Source organism: Yarrowia lipolytica, chromosome 1B (genome assembly GCF_001761485.1).
Source record: "Yarrowia lipolytica chromosome 1B, complete sequence".
Lineage (NCBI taxonomy): Eukaryota > Fungi > Ascomycota > Dipodascomycetes > Dipodascales > Yarrowia > Yarrowia lipolytica.
Genome location: NC_090771.1, coordinates 1,853,426 through 1,869,620, shown reverse-complemented (window position 1 = coordinate 1,869,620; position 16,195 = coordinate 1,853,426). Strand labels below are relative to the sequence as shown.

Below are 16,195 nucleotides of genomic sequence, written 5' to 3'. Positions count from 1 at the left end.
ATACGATCTTTAACACTACAGTAAAAGTATCAACATTTGAACTGTTGATTTATTATGTGCAGTACAAGTATGAACTTGTACGATCTATATGCTCTTTTATTTGAATAATATATTTATACTATACGACTATTATACGCCCAGTACAATATCTCTTTTTCAGTGTGAGCTTTGTCCCATTCCGTAGGATTTTTTTCCCACAGGTTTTTTTTATTATTTATTATTATTATTATTATTATTATTAATAATAACATAACAGTACTACTTGCAATTACTTGCCATGGTGTGATGAGTCCCTCTTCTCAAACCTACTTCTGACACAACATGGTATCAGAAGTCAGAACAAGAACAGCAAAATTCGCTCAGAAGGAAGGAAGGCAGATATAGTGTTAATTCGATTATATTTATACTGACTCTACCCCGCATCGAGTTCTGCACGTAAGACATTTGTAGTACTCGTACCAATACGGTACACTCGTACTTGTACCCCCTCTTCACAATGCACTCATCACCAATCACTCAGTTGCAGGTACAGGAGGAGATCTTTCCATCTTCTGGGTAAAATATCATAGCATCTGATGGATTGAATGCAATAGAATCACATGCAACAACACAGCTTATGTAGTTAGACCCCGTTTTTCCAACCCCTTCGCTCTCCGGATAACACGCCTTGCTCTCAGTTGCTCTTCCCTCTGCCGACTTCCGTCTGATCCACCTCTGCCATCTGTCAATATACACTACTGTAACCCAGAGTCTATCTGAGATTCGCGTAATTTTTTGTTTTCCCGCTAACCGTTGTGAACCAACTTAATCACATGCGTCTGTGGCCCAAGCTGGCTTAGGCACAAGTAGACGACTTTTTCTCTCATTTTTTTGCAACGGGACAAGAAGACATGCATTTGTTTGTGCTCATTCACGGTCTCTGGGGAAGCGCAACCCACATGGCCGCGGTAAAGGAGGTGTTGGACACCACCTACGGTGTCAAGGCTGGAGGAGACATGGTTGCTTATGCCACTCAGAGTAACCACGGTACTCTCACCTACGATGGAGTGCAAGTATGCGCGCGTCGATGCTATCTGGAGATCAAGGAGGTGATTCGCCGCTACGCTGATGACGAGGGTGTTACCTTTGACCGCATCTCGATACTGGGCTATTCTCTTGGTGGCCTCATTGCGCGGTATCTCTGTGGCATATTTTTGGACGAGGGCTTCTTCGACAAGGTCAAGCCCGTTCTGTTCTCCACCATAGCCACGCCGCATCTGGGCTCCAAGTTCCACCGAACTGACAAACGTTGGTTCAGTTGGATGAACACTCTTGGAAGTACCTATCTCGGGAACACTGGACGAGACCTGTTTCTCAAGGACCCGACACTTGCTGACATGAGTAATCCTTCCTCATCCGCATATAAGGCGCTGGAGATGTTTGATAACCGGGTGCTGCTGGCCAATTGCCGAAACGACCGAACGGTGCACTTCCCAACGGCGTTTATCACGGCTGCTAATCCGTTTGCTAACCTACGATGGCTCGATCTCAAGTTCCACGAAGTCAAGCTGCAAGAACCCGTGGTGGACAGCTACGGCTGGAGCCACTCGCCTCGAATCATTGACTTCAAACGAACCACCAAACGGTCCCTTCCTTTCCCCGTCTACCACGAACACATTCGCCAGAAGCTTATCTTCTGGAGTTTTGCGGCTACTGTTGGTCCCCTAGCTATCACAGCTGTGTTAATTGCGTCCATGTTCTTCACCAACAACTCAAATCACCGAGTCAGCAAGTTTCTGAGAGAAGGAGACAAGGCACTCATGGGTGAGATTCTCGAAAGTATCAAGATGGAGACTTTTGACGAGGAGTGGTTGAATGAGGGTGACGAGAGGAAGGTTGGCGGTAAGGGGGAGAAGACTGAGAACACCGACAAACAATCCTCCCCCGTTTCTAAAACGGACGCGTCCAAGGTTGAGGAAGAGGCTGATGTCATGGCTGCTGGAATCACTGAAGCTGCCGTCGAAGACGTCATTCTAGGTGATGATCTTAACAACACCGACACGCCTGCTTTGTCGGAAACCAAGGTGGTCGGTCTGGGTGAAGCTATGGAGGCGGCTAGACACACAGGAGACCGAGGATTGCTGGCCAACTGGGCGAACAACGCGCCTTTCTCCGAGGACGTACTCAGCATGATTGAGAACATGGACAAGCTAGGCTGGGAAAAGTACGCCGTGTACATTACCGTGATCCATTCTCATGCTGCCATTGTTGCTCGACGAGGGCTTACTCAACAGGGACAGGGTGCAGCTACCCTGCGTCTCTTCAGCGAGATTATTAGATCCAAGATTTGAACACAACAATCTTGTTGCTCGCGGAAGCCAGACGGGCATGCTAACTTATAGACACACAGTATGACGTGGTAATTTATAATAGAAGTTTACAAAACACAGCACTACGACTATTCACACAGTAATCTACAATCAGTTCAATCCATCAAGTCATAATTATTTATACATCATAGAACGATTAGGCTAATCCTGGAGCTCAACAAAGTTGGAAGGGAAGAGGTTTCGCTTGCCGTTGAGCGATCCGGTCCACCAGTCCTCGTCGATGAATTCAATATCTGTGATGATATCGTCCGCCGCGAAGCTCAGTTCATTGTCCTCAGCAGCGTCGTAGTCGTACAGGGCGATGGCAGAGGGGCCAGTGCCAGCTCCGGCAGCAGCGCCGGCAGCAGCGCCCGGCAGCCCGCGGCAGGATCGGGAATGGTGGGCACAGCACCATCCTTAAGCCTGACATAGTTGGAGGGGAACAGACCGGACTCACCCTTGGAGTTGGTTCCGCTCCACCAGTTCTCGTCCAGGAACTCAATGTCGGTGACGATCTCGTCCTCCACGAGATCGATCTCACCCTCCTCATCCTTAGTGTAATCGTACTCCACGGTGGCAGAGGGCTTGCTGGAGACAACAGCAGCAGGAGTGGCAGCAGCAGCACCGCCTCGAGAAGGCAGGGCGGGAGCAGGAGGCTCATCGGCAGCAGGTCGAGATGGCATGGGAGGAGGAGGAGCGTCGTTAGCAACATGTCGAGCAGGCATAGGAGGGGGGGCATCATCGTCGTTGGCGGGAGGAGGGGCGTGTCGAGCAGGCATGGGGGGAGGAGCATCATCTTCTTCCTCATCTTTGGCAGCTCCTCGAGCAGGAGGAGGAGGAGGTCCTCCGGTACCAGCACCAGCAGAGAAGGCGGCCTGAAGAGCAGAGGCGCCCTTGGAGAAGCTGTTGTGCTCGTCCTCATCGTCGTCATCCTCATCAGCGGGGGGTCGAGATGCAGAGGGAGGAGGCGGGGGCACTGTTCGAGCAGGAGGAGGGGGAGCATCATCTTCGTCGGCAGCAGCGGGCTTGTTGAAGGCGCCTCGGAGAGCAGAGACAGAGACAGCGGGAGCATCGTCCTCGTCCTCATCATCGTCGTCGTCGTTTACTCGAGAGGCGGAAGGAGGGGGAGGAGGAATGGTTCGAGAAGCAGGGGCGGGGGTGGACTTCTTGGGCTCGTCATGCACGGCCGGCTTATTGAAGGCACCTCGAAGAGCGGAAACCGATGCGTGGGGCTCGTCATCTTCGTCGTCATCACCACCGAAAGAAGCAGGAGTCTTCTTGTCCTCCTCATCATCGTCGTTCACAGACAGCTTGGAGAACTTGTCGGATGCAGAAGAGACGTTGGAGGTAGACGAAGGCACGGCCACGTCAGGCTGGGGAGTCTTTCCATGCTTTTCAGCCCAGATCTGACCGGGAGTCTTACCGTTCTCAGAGGCAAAATCTCGGGATCCACCAGACACAATTGAGGTCTTGAGACCATACTGAGACGACAGATCACCGGCGGGGGCCAGAGGCTTGGTTCCTCGAGAGGCAGCGGGTGTGAATCGAGACTGGATAGCAGATTTGTCGATCTTGGGCTTGGGCATCTCGGTGAGCCGTCCAGACCCGGAGAAAGCGTTGAGTCGGTCCTTAACAGACTTGGGGGTCTCATCCTCCTCATCGTCGTCGTCTCCACCAATGGTGGTAGGGGGCTTCTTGGAGGGAGTGGGAGTAGAAGAAGACTTGGAGGGCTTCTGGAAGGCCTTCATTCTGTCTTTGAGAGACATAGGCTCGCCGTCCTCGTCCCCGTTCTGGTTGTCCTCATCCTCAACATCGGCGACAGGGGCAGGCTTAGAGGTAGGCTTAGGAGTGGCCTTGGGCTTGGGCTTGTCGAGGTCCGTCTTGATGGGGGTGTTTTCAAAGGACTCCTTGTGTCCCTTGCCCTGGGCTCGGATGGCTGCAATGTCAATTTTACCGACGGGCTTGTAGGAGCCACCGACAATGCCTCGATCTGAGTCGGCGTCTCGTCCCTCGGACGTGAAGGTCGAGGGTCCTCCCTTCTTTCGGATCTCGGCCAGGTCAACCTTGACGGGCTTGTAGGACGACTCAACAGGTGTGGGCTTGGAGACGGGCTTGGTTTCCACTGCAGGGGCGTCTCCCCAGTCCTCCTCATCGGCTCCAGACTTTTGCGTTGTGTAGGTGGGCTTGGTCTTGATGGCCGACGAGATTCCGGGCTTTCTGGATGAGGTGGCTCCGTACTTGGCACCAGAGGCTCGCTCCAGCCGCTCCAGGATCACATCCTCAGTGAGATCGTCTCGGTCTCGGGCAGTCACCTGGACGTGGTAGCCGTGGAAGAGATTTCCAAGGGCATGGAGATGGGGGTTGAAGACACCCTTGGCTCGAGGGTCGGGGACTCCCTCAGGACACCAGCCCACGTAGACAATCTTGGGTAGCTTCGAGTGAGGGTCGGGGACTCGGACCAGGCCGTATTGCAGCTTGCCCTCCTCGAACTCGTCGAGGAAATCGGCCAGAGTGGAAGTGTCAGACTCAGGGATGGCTGCGACCTTGATGGTGGCCGAGGACGCTGTGGGAGAGGTGGCATAACCAAAGATTGCCCAGGGGAACTCGGGGTCATTGCTGACAATGGCGCCGTACACGTCCTTGATCTGCTGGCCGTTGGTAGCTAGGTCGAGAGACATGTTGAAACGTGTGTTGCGGTAATTGGGTGTGTAAGAGTGTGTGTGTGGAGAGACTATGTACAAGTGGTGAGCTAATTGAGAGTTATAGACCAACCATGCACTGTGATGTGGAGTTTAAAGCTCGGAGCAATCGGATGGTGGAGCGGTTCGAATGGGTGATAGAGGGGTGATATGAAAAAAAGTAAGGATGAGAATGTGTTTGTAATGGACAATTGTTTGTGGTTGGGGGTATCATTCTTCTCTTGTATGCCTCCCCTACCCCGCATGAAGGCTGCTCTCTACCTGTACAGAGTTGTATTGTCTATGTCTCAGCACTACACCTCGTACTGGTAGTTACAATAAGCCAGACGTAGCCTAGATGCCGTCTCACGACCCTTTACTTGATTTGCAGTGACTGACAAGATAAATAGCAAGTGCCAGACTGTGAATTGTGACAACATGTCCTTGCTGTCCTCTTTTTCATTGTACTTGTTGTTGTACGTCTGGCTGTTCTGCATAAACCGGATTTTTGTCTGTTGCTATCTCCGGATGGACTTTCAAGCTCTTTCAAGCGAATGAACCACCCAATTGGGATCGGATTTAAGCAGCTTTATTGAGTCGCTCTTTTCTATAACTAGTATTGCTAGCCACTCTTTGTATCCCCAAAGGTCAGTGTACACAGCCCCCAGGAGGTCAATTTACGCGGGCTTTTATCCGCAACACCATCCACGCAGCACACATGTATGACGTATGATCAAACCATGAGTTGGAAATAGATGCTGTAGGCGATATGTACGACGTTCAAGTACTTATGGTCAATGCGCAACAGATAATGAAAAGTGTGAGTCATGCGGTCTAGTCACGATGAAATTTGAATCTCGCACGGTCTCTATTCAATTTGGAACTAATTGTAGTCTCTACTGTAGCTAAGCCATACGGCTGATATCTGTCTCCACTTGAGTGGTTTAAGCTGTCAAGTAAAATGAGGGATAAACTGAGTGTGAGGGATGTTCTCAAAATGTGAGTGATTGACTATATATAAGCCAAAATCTTGTTTTTCTAGCGATAGCCATCATGGCCGTGTCATCCTATTGGCCAGAAGAGAAAATGCTACACAATCCCTACAGTATGTACAGTACTCGTACTCGTGCAGTAGTTTACCCAATGTATTACAATATCTCATCGATAAACTCAGCTTTATCGCAACAATGGCATTGCATTTAAAGTGGGTGTGGTAAGAGTACAGTATGTACGTATTATTGTCAATTGAAAACACGTTTACATTTGACTCTTTCAAGGACAAGAAAGTATTTGAGAGATGAGTGCAATTTGTATCTGATTCTCATACAAAACGTCGTTCATTCCACTGAAAATACATCTTGCTGACAGCAACATTTCTCTCTCCACTTTAATAACGACCCACAATCCCTAACCCCTCCTTCACAGATGTCATGCGCATGAACATCTTCCGCCGTCCTTCGATCCACAAACTGGTGATGGTTGCGACAACAAGAACGCGAACCAAGCGAAGTCTGGCTGAACCTGAAACAACAGCGCCTGTGGTGACTCCCAGTACTCCCAAAAGACAGAAAACCAAGCTTGAGATCCCTACTACTCCCTTGGCTCCAGCCCCTAAGATTTCCCTGGCTGAGTCTATCAAGCTGATACCCAAGCTAGATCCTGTAACCAAAGACAACAGTCACTGGGACGAAATTTACGAATCAGATTTCTCCAAGGGCCTCAAGTACATTCTCGATGTCGATCCTTCTCTGGAGGATATCGTACACTCGTCCGAGTTCACTTCTTTTGTCAAAGAAGCTGCTACTCGGCAAGAGTCCAGAACCAACAGAAAGTGTAACAATTGCTTCGAACATCTTACAAGGGGCATCATTGGACAACAGGTATCTGGAGCAGCTGCCGAGTCGATTCTCAAGAAGTTCAAGAAACTGTTTCCAGTCGAAGGAAGCGAAGATGGCAAATTTCCGAGCCCACAGGAGATCCTCGACACCCCAACCGAGGCCTTAAGAAGCGCAGGTTTGTCTGGAAGGAAGGCAGAATACATCACATGTCTATCTACGGCCTTTAAGGATGGAACTCTGTCCGATGACTGGCTCAGTACTGCCTCCGATGACGATGTTGTCGATGCTCTGGTCGCCATCAAGGGCATTGGGCCTTGGTCAGCGGACATGTTTCTTCTCTTTGCTCTTAAACGAATGGATGTCTTCACATTGGGTGATCTCGGTATCCAGAGAGGTGTATCTGTTTACCTCAAAGAGCGTCCTCATCTTGCTGAGATCATCAAGCAGGTTGACTTTTCGCTCCCTATTAATGGGGTCCACAGTCCTGGCAAGTCTAAAAAGGCTGGCGCTCGAAAAGCAGCCAAGTCAAAGCCAGATACAAAGGGTAAATGGAGGGTGCCCACAGCAGATGAAATGACCTGGGTGGCCCATCGGTTTGCTCCTTACCGTTCAGTAATGATGCTAATTCTGTGGAAGATCAGTGATGTCAATACTGCAATTCTGGATAAGAAGTGAACACAGAATGATAGGAACCCAAATTGACGACAGATCAGACATCAACAGTAGGTACTTTACAATGTATTTTTATTCTCTGTATGTATGAAAAGATTGCGACTCCTTAGTAAAGATAGCTTGATCTCTTTGCGAACTATCAGTTACTTGTATGATCTCGTTCATAAACCAGAGCCTAGTTAATCTGATCTCACCTGCTATGTGGAGTGAGATTCTAAGCAAGCTACAAGAGTGTTGAAAGGAAGCAGCCTGCATCTCTGGCACTGCGCATTGTTCCACAGCAACTCAGTTCCTCGAATCAAACCCCCATACTATACACCTGATCTCGGTCCAGCTTCGCCACTACAATCCAGCCTATCAAGCTTACCACGCCATCAAACCACCACCACGACATCGTAGCAACCACCATAATCCAATCATCCAATATCATTATCCTATAATACACTTAAAGTCCTCCAGGGACAAGCTGTGTTAGTTAATCTTCTCGTGACTTCCTTCCCTATCTGATCAGCCATAAATATCCCCAACTTCACTCACCATGTAGATGCTCTTTCCACTCAACAACAGCTTGCTGTGATTGGTCTCCTTGCCAGTTTTTGTGTTGACCTCGGTCACGTCCTCCAGCACCATGTTGACGAAATCGTCGAATCCGACCAGAGTGCCAGTGAACTCGACCTTGGACTTGACCAGCACCAGAATCTTGGATCCTATGCACTTGTCGACCAGCTCCAGAGGCAGAATTTGCGATACCTGGGGCTCAGCTTGCTCGCTCATTGTGTGTGATGTTGTGTGTTCGGAGACTGTTGTTTGATGCTGGTGTGGTTTTTGATTAAAGTGTTGTGCATGGCTTATGGTCACGTGATCAGAGGGGTACAGTCGACACGGAACGATAAAAGGTGGACTTCGAGTTTGGGCAGGATAACAGACCAAAATACCCACAGATATATATTTTTTCTGTAATATTTACCCCTCTAGACACTCTAACGTCAAAAGCCAAGCTCTCTCCATTGTGTTTATCAATCTGTTGTGTTTCCACCCTCTTGCTCTCGTGCCTATTAACTCTCTATTCTGACGTACATCCAGCAGCAGAGGTGACTAAACACAGAAATCACGTTAGCTTTGGTGACAGTAAAAAAGCCTGGGAGTATATATATGAACCCTTAAGCTGTTTCCCCTCAAAAAATCACACCCTTGCATACTCTGGGACGCTTTCTGAGCACTGTCATCTCACGCTACACCAACTTCACCATCCCGCATCTCCTCAACCTTGTTTGGGTTTCGATTTTCCTTCTCGCTGGCAAGCCCACACTCCAATACATCATAACACCATCCAAATCACCGTTCGCACAAAACGCATCAAATGACTAAAACGCTCCCCCCACACTCGGCCATCCGACCTCTGGCAGTACAGGATGTGGATGCCATTGTCGAGGTCTCAGATAAGGCCTTCCCTCCGGACCAGTCAGCGACGAGAGAAAAGGTGCTGTATCGACTCCAGGCATGCCCCGAGCTGTGTCTGGGTCTATTTATCAGAAGTTACGACGCCAAGGACAAAGCCAAGAACAGCGACGGTGAGGACGACCAGCTGCCTCATCCTACAACCTCTGTGATTAGCGAGAAGCTGGTGGCGGTGATTCTGGCCACAAAGATGCGGTCAGACCTGATCACCAAGGGCTCCATGGGCATCCCGGAGGGCCCTGACGACGAGGAGAACGGACACAAGGAGGACGGAAACACCGTGGGCGTCCATGCTGTTTGTGTGGACCCCGAGTACCAGGGCAAGTCCATCGGATCGATCCTGATGAATGACTATGTGCAGCGAATCTCCACCAACGGCGTGGCCAGCCGAATCGCGCTCATTGCCACAGACGAGAACGCACCCTTCTACGAGAAGCTGGGGTTCACCAATCAGGGCAAGAGCGATTGCAAATACCCTCCCGGTGTTGTGTGGAATGATCTGTACTTTGATCTGTCGTACAACTAAGGAGATTGACCAAGGAGGAACTGAAATGAAGGGCATGGTTTTGGCATGACGTTTTTACCCGTGGAAGGACGACGTGAGTCTGGCATCCATTAATTCGGTCAGAGAAATGTATGGCACACAACAACTCATTCTGACCTTACATATTATAAGTTATGATATTCATGATAAGAGCGGTAGTTTTCGTCGGCGGTTTGGTTTTGTGTGGTGTCTAGGGAACACTGACAGGTCTGGGGCGCGTTAATACAATTAGTGTGCGTGTTGAACCGTTTTCTCGTTGGGTGTATAGGCGATATATTGCTCTTGTGGACAAACCATTATTATGAGCGAGGTGACGATGGTCGTGTGTTAATTACCCTACAGCGCGGAAGTGCTGCACATACGTAATACTGGACTGACCGCTTAAGCGAGGCAGAGAATCATGTATACGGCAGCACCTTTAACATCCAGTGGCTTCTGCGCTATCTTATCATATCGTGGCTTTCTACTGGAGTATATATATAATTATAACAATCTTGTGTTAGTTCCTTGTAGTGTGTTACGGGTATTAGCTTCGTTTAGGCAACCCATAAATCGACTGATCGAAATACGAGCCAATAAGAAAAAACAGTAGCGATGTGCACATCAGAGAATCGGGGAAAGAAAAAATGTAAGTGCTTGTGGCAAGTAATTTGAAGAAATGAAAAAATGCCGCATTTTTTAGCTCATTGAGTTATTGGTGGTGTATGAAGGGGCATCGAGATCGGCCTCTGATTAGTGAGCATGAGTTTAACCACTCCGTGATGAGCATTCGAGTACGAGGCGTGTAGAGTACCGGTACTTGTACTTGGGTTTGTACTTGTATCTATCTATCTGTATGTCTGTACAGTATGTACAGTACATACCCCAATATATAGCTACTGTACTTGAGGGGGTGTACTCGCGTGCTCAGCATAATGCATCGCTGCTCTCACTCACTCAGTAACTCCAAAAATCATATACATTAGCATTACTTCTATTTCTAAACTCGTCTCTTGCTTAGATTCGAGGTCGGAGATCCTTTCCAGCAATGTCGGCAAGGATGAGGTCGGCAGCCTTCTCACCAACAGCGTAGGCAAAAGCCTGGGTGTGTCCGTTGGGGACTCGGGGAAGGACAGAGACGTCGGCAACTCGCAGGCCGTCGACACCCTTGACTCGGAGTCGCTCGTCAACAACGGCCTCCTTATCATTAGCACCACCAAGCTTGACAGTACCACAGGGGTGGAAACAGGTGTGAGACTTGTCTCGGACGTAAGTCTCCCATTCCTCGATGGACATTTCCTCGAAGGGCTTGGACTCCGGGGGCCATCGAGCCTTGACGAGGTCCTTGGTGCCAGCACCGTTGGTGGCAACGTCGGCGGCGTGCTTCATGATGGCAGCGAAGACTCGAGCGTCAACAGGGTCCTGCAGGTAGTTGTGGACAATCTCGGGGTTCTCCATAGGGTCGGGGGACAGCAGCTTGACGTAACCCTTGGATCGAGGAGGAAGAATCTCACCGATGACGGTCATGACGGACTGGCCCTCGTCGGGAGCCTGGGTCATCTCTAGCTCGATGTAGAGCTCAGCATTCCAGATCTCGAAATGGGGCTGAGAGGGATCGTTACCCATGGGGTCTCGTCGAGGGTTGAGAGCCTTCTGCTTCTCGCAGGCCTCCTTCCAGACGGGATCATCCTTGAGCAGGTTGTCGATTCGGCCGTAAGAGAAAATGCCCTGGGGAGGATTGGAGAAGAAACCGGTTCGCTTGGTCTTCCACTCCTCGGTGGACTTGTCGAGTCCCTCGTCGTCGAAGAACTGGTGGTCTCGGGTGTATCCGGGCTCCTTAATTTCGACAAAGATACCGCAGATAAGATGGTCCTGCAGGTTCTTTCCAACGTAAGGAGAGTCCAAAATGATGTCCTTGACACCAACCTCCTCGAGCTCCTTCTTGGGTCCAACACCGGAAACCATCAGAAGCTGGGGAGAGGCATAAGAGCCGCAGCACACAACCACCTCGTATCGGGCCTTGTAGGTAGGGCCAGCCTCCTCGGCAGCTCGGTTGTAGGTCTCGACACCAACGGCGGTCTGCTTGCCACCGATCTTCTCAAAGAGAATCTTGGTGACAGCGTGGCCAGTCACAATGTCGAGGTTCTTGGGGGCGTGGACAAGAGCGTCGTAGCCGGTGGATCGAACACCGTTGGAGGTGGAACGAACAACGTGACCCCAACCCTGGGGGGCTCCTCCGTTGACGAAGATCTCGGGGTTATAAGGGTAGCCGAAAGAAGCCAGAGACTCAGAGAACTTCTTGGAGATGGGCGCGTAGTCGTAAGGCTGGACCTTGATAGGACCAGAGTCACCGTGGAACTTCTTGTAGTCGTAGGTGTCGAAGTCAATGAGCTTGGGCTCGTGGGCAGATCCCTGGGGCACGTAACACTCGTGCTTTCGGAAGTAGGGGAACAGATCATCCCAACCCCAGCCCTTAGCGCCGGTCTCCTCTTCGATTCGGTCGAAATCACCTCGGGTTCCTCGGATGACGAAAGAGGTGTTCAGACAAGAGGATCCACCCAGACAATGGCCTCGGGGGATACCACAGAGTCGTCGCTCCTCGCCATCAGTAGACAGGTAAGGCTCGTCGACCTCGTAGGACCAGTCGTACTCGGAGTGGATGGTGTTGACCCAGTTACCGGGGCATCGAATATCATCAACACCCTCGGAAGAGGGGCCGGACTCGAGCAGGAGCACCTTGAGCTTCTTACCGGAGATCCAGGCATCGGCCAGTCGCCGGGCGAGAGTGGGGCCGGCGGTTCCTCCACCGACAATGATAAAGTCGAAAGTGTGCTTGTCGTCAGACATTGTCAAGTAATCAAGCTAATGCAAAGCGTGTACAGCTTTTTTTTGATGACGGGGCCTGCTCGTTTATATACCTGGAGGATATATGGTTGAGCCAGTGTCGAACTCTAGCTAATGGAAGGTTTGAGTGGGGAAGAATGTGAAAGTGCGGGGGGGGTAGTTCTATGTGTTGGTAGGGAGCGATTTTGGGTCGAGAAACGACTTTGTGCTGTTCATGATGAAGGAATTGGCTACTTTTGTGAGTGACATTCCTGATTGAATTCTGTTCCTGGTCACAATGACAAGACCCCGCTATTTAGTACACGCTGTCGGTTCGAAAGCTGTTGAAATCGTAAGTTTCAGTTTGGCTACAAGCGAGAAAATACAATTGTGTTAAGCGAAGCGACGTGTGGTGAGAAGGACACGTCAAGAGGATGAGCCCATGCATACAGTCTATTTTTTCTGAAGTACAGTAGATGAGACAAAGAAATTTATTTTGTCAGGCCTATTATCACGCTCTCCGCCCCATCGCAATCCTCCCCCAACGCCTATCATGCACTTCTTGGCTCTGTATGCAATCTGGGGGGGAGTTGATAATAATGCCGTTGCATTTCCGAGAATAATAACAGAAATACGACAGATGTTAGAGAGCAATTGTAGAGTACTTGTAAGAGGGTATATATTACACTGAAACCGGTGGCAACGGTAGACACGTGATCGTGCTACTAATAGACCAATATGTAGCATGTGGTTACCACCCCACTAATTAATAAGACAGACGTCAGAACAGCAGACGCTAATGTTGTACCTGCAGCTCGCGACAGAGCTGGAAACGTCACGTGCAAACATGTGAATGAAATGCCACATACTTTTGCCACCCATCCTACATATGATAGCATTAATCGCCTGATAAACCCGCTGAATCGTACCACATTTCTCCACACGTTGCAAACCCACCTAGCGTCACACATGCAGCCGTTGGTGTCTAAGGTTGTTGGGGTGAAACGTGAAAAACAGAAACTAAGATCGTCGGGAGGATAAGTCATCAGCATACCTGGATGATTGATAGTGTGTTTTGAGGACTATCAATGGATCAATATACTCAAATTTAGACTAGAATTATTTCTACAACTTCTCCCGGTGAAATATCAAATATCTCTCAATATGAAACTATTTACATCCTTTATTCTCACCCACTTCCTCCGCTTCATAAGATGATCTGCACTTGATCCGCCACCGAGACTAGAGCACGAGATCCCGAGCCGCACAAACCCTACAAGTTTGTAGGGGCGTGTTCCGAGACGTGGACAGGTGGCGATAATCTACTCCCACACAATAATTCTCGCAATCACTTGTTTCGGCGCATATCCGAAGGATCACAGGAATCTGAAACACCCCACAAAACGTGAAAGTCTACACAAGCGACTGTAAGGGCATGTGCAGCTCCTGTACGGTTGATGCGCTCTTAATGCGTTAAAAGCGGTCTCAGACAAGTTTCCGAGAACTCTTCGGAGACGGATATCTCGTTTCACTGGCTTTCTTCCATCCGTGGTCTCACCCTCCTATCATAAGGTAGGGATAGTCAGCGATAGAACGACGTGTATTTGTACAGTAGTACAAGTACAAGTACATCCGAAAAGTGATATATGGGCGTACAAGTGTGGTTTGATCACATGTACTTGTAAATCACGTGATGAACAACCAGGTTCACGAAATTCATACACCCCCCCCACATTGCCATTCCACATACGCACCACATATTATTCCCACAAACTGTATCCTCTTATCAATGCAAGATTGCAGTTTAATGCGAATATTTCTGAGTCAACCTGAATCAAGGCGTCAAGGCGATAATAAACGACTAATATTTAAATAAATGAATTGATTATGTAGTGTGATTTTGTTGAATTTGATTCTCTTTTGTGCATGTATATATATGTGTGCTTTTAGTGGTTGTGTTAAGCCGAAGGAAGACTTAACTAGGAGCAAAGGGAAGACCCCGGAAAGGATGTCCACCAGGAAGGCGTTTGGGAGCCTCTTCCAGATCAAGACCAAAGTCCTCTCCATATAGCATAGCCATAGCTCCATCAATATCATGTTCGTGGATATCATGCATGTTACCCTGTTGCTGACCCTGAGGCATGGAGTTCATGTTGGACTGGACCCCTTGCTGAACAGGCTGGTTGAAGAACTGCTGGTACGAGTACTGATCCGCCATGACGTCATTAGAAGGCATCATCTGCGATCCCATGTTAGCTCCAGTGCTAGTAGGTGTGATGGTAGGTGTCGAGTTGCTGACACTACTGCTCACGTTACTTCCGAGACTGCCAAGATTACCGGTACCTATACTCGTGGAGGCCGTCTCCACACTGCTGTTCAGGGTGAGATTGTGAGAATGGTTGTGAATGTGGGTAACATGATGCACTTCCACCACAAGTTCTTTTTCTGATGACAAGAAGAGCTCTCGAAGATACGCCATGGCGTCCGCCGTGAGTTCTACTCCCGAAGACGAGGGCGCCACTCCCGGAATGTTACGTTGGTGTTTTGTTTTGTATGTGGTTGTGGTTGTGGTTGTGGAAGTAGAGGTAGCTGTGGAAGATCCTGTCGCTGTTGGAGGTTGTGGTTGTTGCTGATGTTGCTGATGCTGATGTTGCTGCTGCTGTAAATGTCGCTGTTGTATCTGACTAGGTTGCATGGCGCCAGGTTGTTGCTGCTGCTGTTGCTGCTGTTGCTGCTGTTGTTGTTGCTGTTGTTGTTGCTGTGGAAGCTGGGGTTGATTCTGCTGCATCATGTGAGGTAACTGACCACCATGGATCTGGGTCTGCTGCATCATGTGGTGGTTCTGATGCGGCGGCTGGGGTACATTGGCCTGCTGCTGCTGTTGTGGTTGACCCGGGGAATTCCACCCCGGGCTGGTCTGTTCCTCCTCATCGTCGTCCTCGTCACTGCTCAGATGTTCCTCCTTCAAGCTGACATTCTTGTACTCGCCCCAGGGGATGTGTTGAAGCTCGGCGTCCGACGCCATATGCTGGATCACCGTCATGGGAGGGGTGTCCTTATGTAGATCCCGTTGTCGAATGTATTGGGCCATGAGTTTTCTCCATCTGTTCCTGCAAGTGAGACCCGTTCGACCCTCCATTTCGTTGGAGATGATGCGCCATGAGGTGCCGTGGTTTCGGATCTTGACCAACAGAGCCTCATCTTCTTCTCTGGTCCATTTTCGCAGCCGGTCCGAGATGCGAGGGTCCAGAACGTCGTTGTATCGTTTCGAGCACTGGTCGTCTGTACGGCCAGGAATCAACTTGGCAATCTGGTGCCACACTCCACCATGTGTCTCAAAAGCCCGCAGCAGGATCTCGTCTTCTGCCTTAGTCCACTTGCCCCGTTTCAGATTGGGGTCCAAGGAATGGAACCACCGCTTTCTGCAGTCCTTGTTTGTACGGCCGGCAAGGTGTGCTGAAATCTGATCCCAGTTGCCGGTCTTGCCTCGTTTGTCACCGTACACCTTCACTAGCTCTCTGAGCTTGTCGTCCTCCTCGGACGTCCACACTCTTCGCCGGGACGTCTCAGTCGTCGTCGTCTGCTGCTGCTGCTGTTGCTGGAAGGCCGCAGGGGACCCGTTCATAGGCGACACATTCATGGGGGAGACGTTCATCGGAGAGAAGTCGTTCATATCTCGGGTGACCAGTACTCTGTATCAGTTCACTAGAAAAATATCGTGAGTAGTAGGTCGTTTGGTTGGTATGTTGGGAAGTATGCAGAGGTATGCCTGCTCGTGGTCAGTCGGAAGCAGGGATGGACTTGTTGGATAGCAACACGGTCGAGAATCGGGCTCTCGTCTCTCTCTCACCACCA

General features: G+C 49.8%; 7 protein-coding genes across 7 annotated transcripts; 3 read left to right on the top strand and 4 right to left on the bottom strand.

The window, feature by feature from the left end:
• Positions 1 to 890: 890 nt before the first annotated feature.
• Positions 891 to 2,330, top strand: YALI1_B18687g (uncharacterized protein; the record flags this gene model as incomplete). Its single annotated transcript, XM_500869.3, has 1 exon — positions 891 to 2,330. The coding sequence occupies one exon, from the start codon at positions 891 to 893 to the stop codon at positions 2,328 to 2,330; it is 1,440 nt and encodes a 479-aa protein (XP_500869.3).
• Positions 2,331 to 2,629: 299 nt separating this feature from the next.
• Positions 2,630 to 5,026, bottom strand: YALI1_B18645g (uncharacterized protein; the record flags this gene model as incomplete). Its single annotated transcript, XM_500868.3, has 1 exon — positions 2,630 to 5,026. The coding sequence occupies one exon, from the start codon at positions 5,024 to 5,026 to the stop codon at positions 2,630 to 2,632; it is 2,397 nt and encodes a 798-aa protein (XP_500868.2).
• A 1,430-nt stretch (positions 5,027 to 6,456) lies between these two features.
• YALI1_B18631g (uncharacterized protein) lies at positions 6,457 to 7,539 on the top strand (the record flags this gene model as incomplete). The annotated part of the gene is made up of 1 exon (XM_500867.3): positions 6,457 to 7,539. One exon carries the CDS (start codon positions 6,457 to 6,459, stop codon positions 7,537 to 7,539), a length of 1,083 nt encoding a protein of 360 aa, XP_500867.3.
• Positions 7,540 to 8,043: 504 nt separating this feature from the next.
• Positions 8,044 to 8,310, bottom strand: YALI1_B18613g (uncharacterized protein; the record flags this gene model as incomplete). Its single annotated transcript, XM_500866.3, has 1 exon — positions 8,044 to 8,310. One exon carries the CDS (start codon positions 8,308 to 8,310, stop codon positions 8,044 to 8,046), a length of 267 nt encoding a protein of 88 aa, XP_500866.2.
• A 586-nt stretch (positions 8,311 to 8,896) lies between these two features.
• YALI1_B18607g (uncharacterized protein) lies at positions 8,897 to 9,520 on the top strand (the record flags this gene model as incomplete). The annotated part of the gene is made up of 1 exon (XM_500865.3): positions 8,897 to 9,520. One exon carries the CDS (start codon positions 8,897 to 8,899, stop codon positions 9,518 to 9,520), a length of 624 nt encoding a protein of 207 aa, XP_500865.3.
• Positions 9,521 to 10,534: 1,014 nt separating this feature from the next.
• YALI1_B18572g (uncharacterized protein) lies at positions 10,535 to 12,364 on the bottom strand (the record flags this gene model as incomplete). The annotated part of the gene is made up of 1 exon (XM_500864.3): positions 10,535 to 12,364. The coding sequence occupies one exon, from the start codon at positions 12,362 to 12,364 to the stop codon at positions 10,535 to 10,537; it is 1,830 nt and encodes a 609-aa protein (XP_500864.1).
• Positions 12,365 to 14,315: 1,951 nt separating this feature from the next.
• YALI1_B18536g (uncharacterized protein) lies at positions 14,316 to 16,013 on the bottom strand (the record flags this gene model as incomplete). Its single annotated transcript, XM_500863.1, has 1 exon — positions 14,316 to 16,013. The coding sequence occupies one exon, from the start codon at positions 16,011 to 16,013 to the stop codon at positions 14,316 to 14,318; it is 1,698 nt and encodes a 565-aa protein (XP_500863.1).
• Between the last annotated feature and the right edge of the window lie 182 nt (positions 16,014 to 16,195).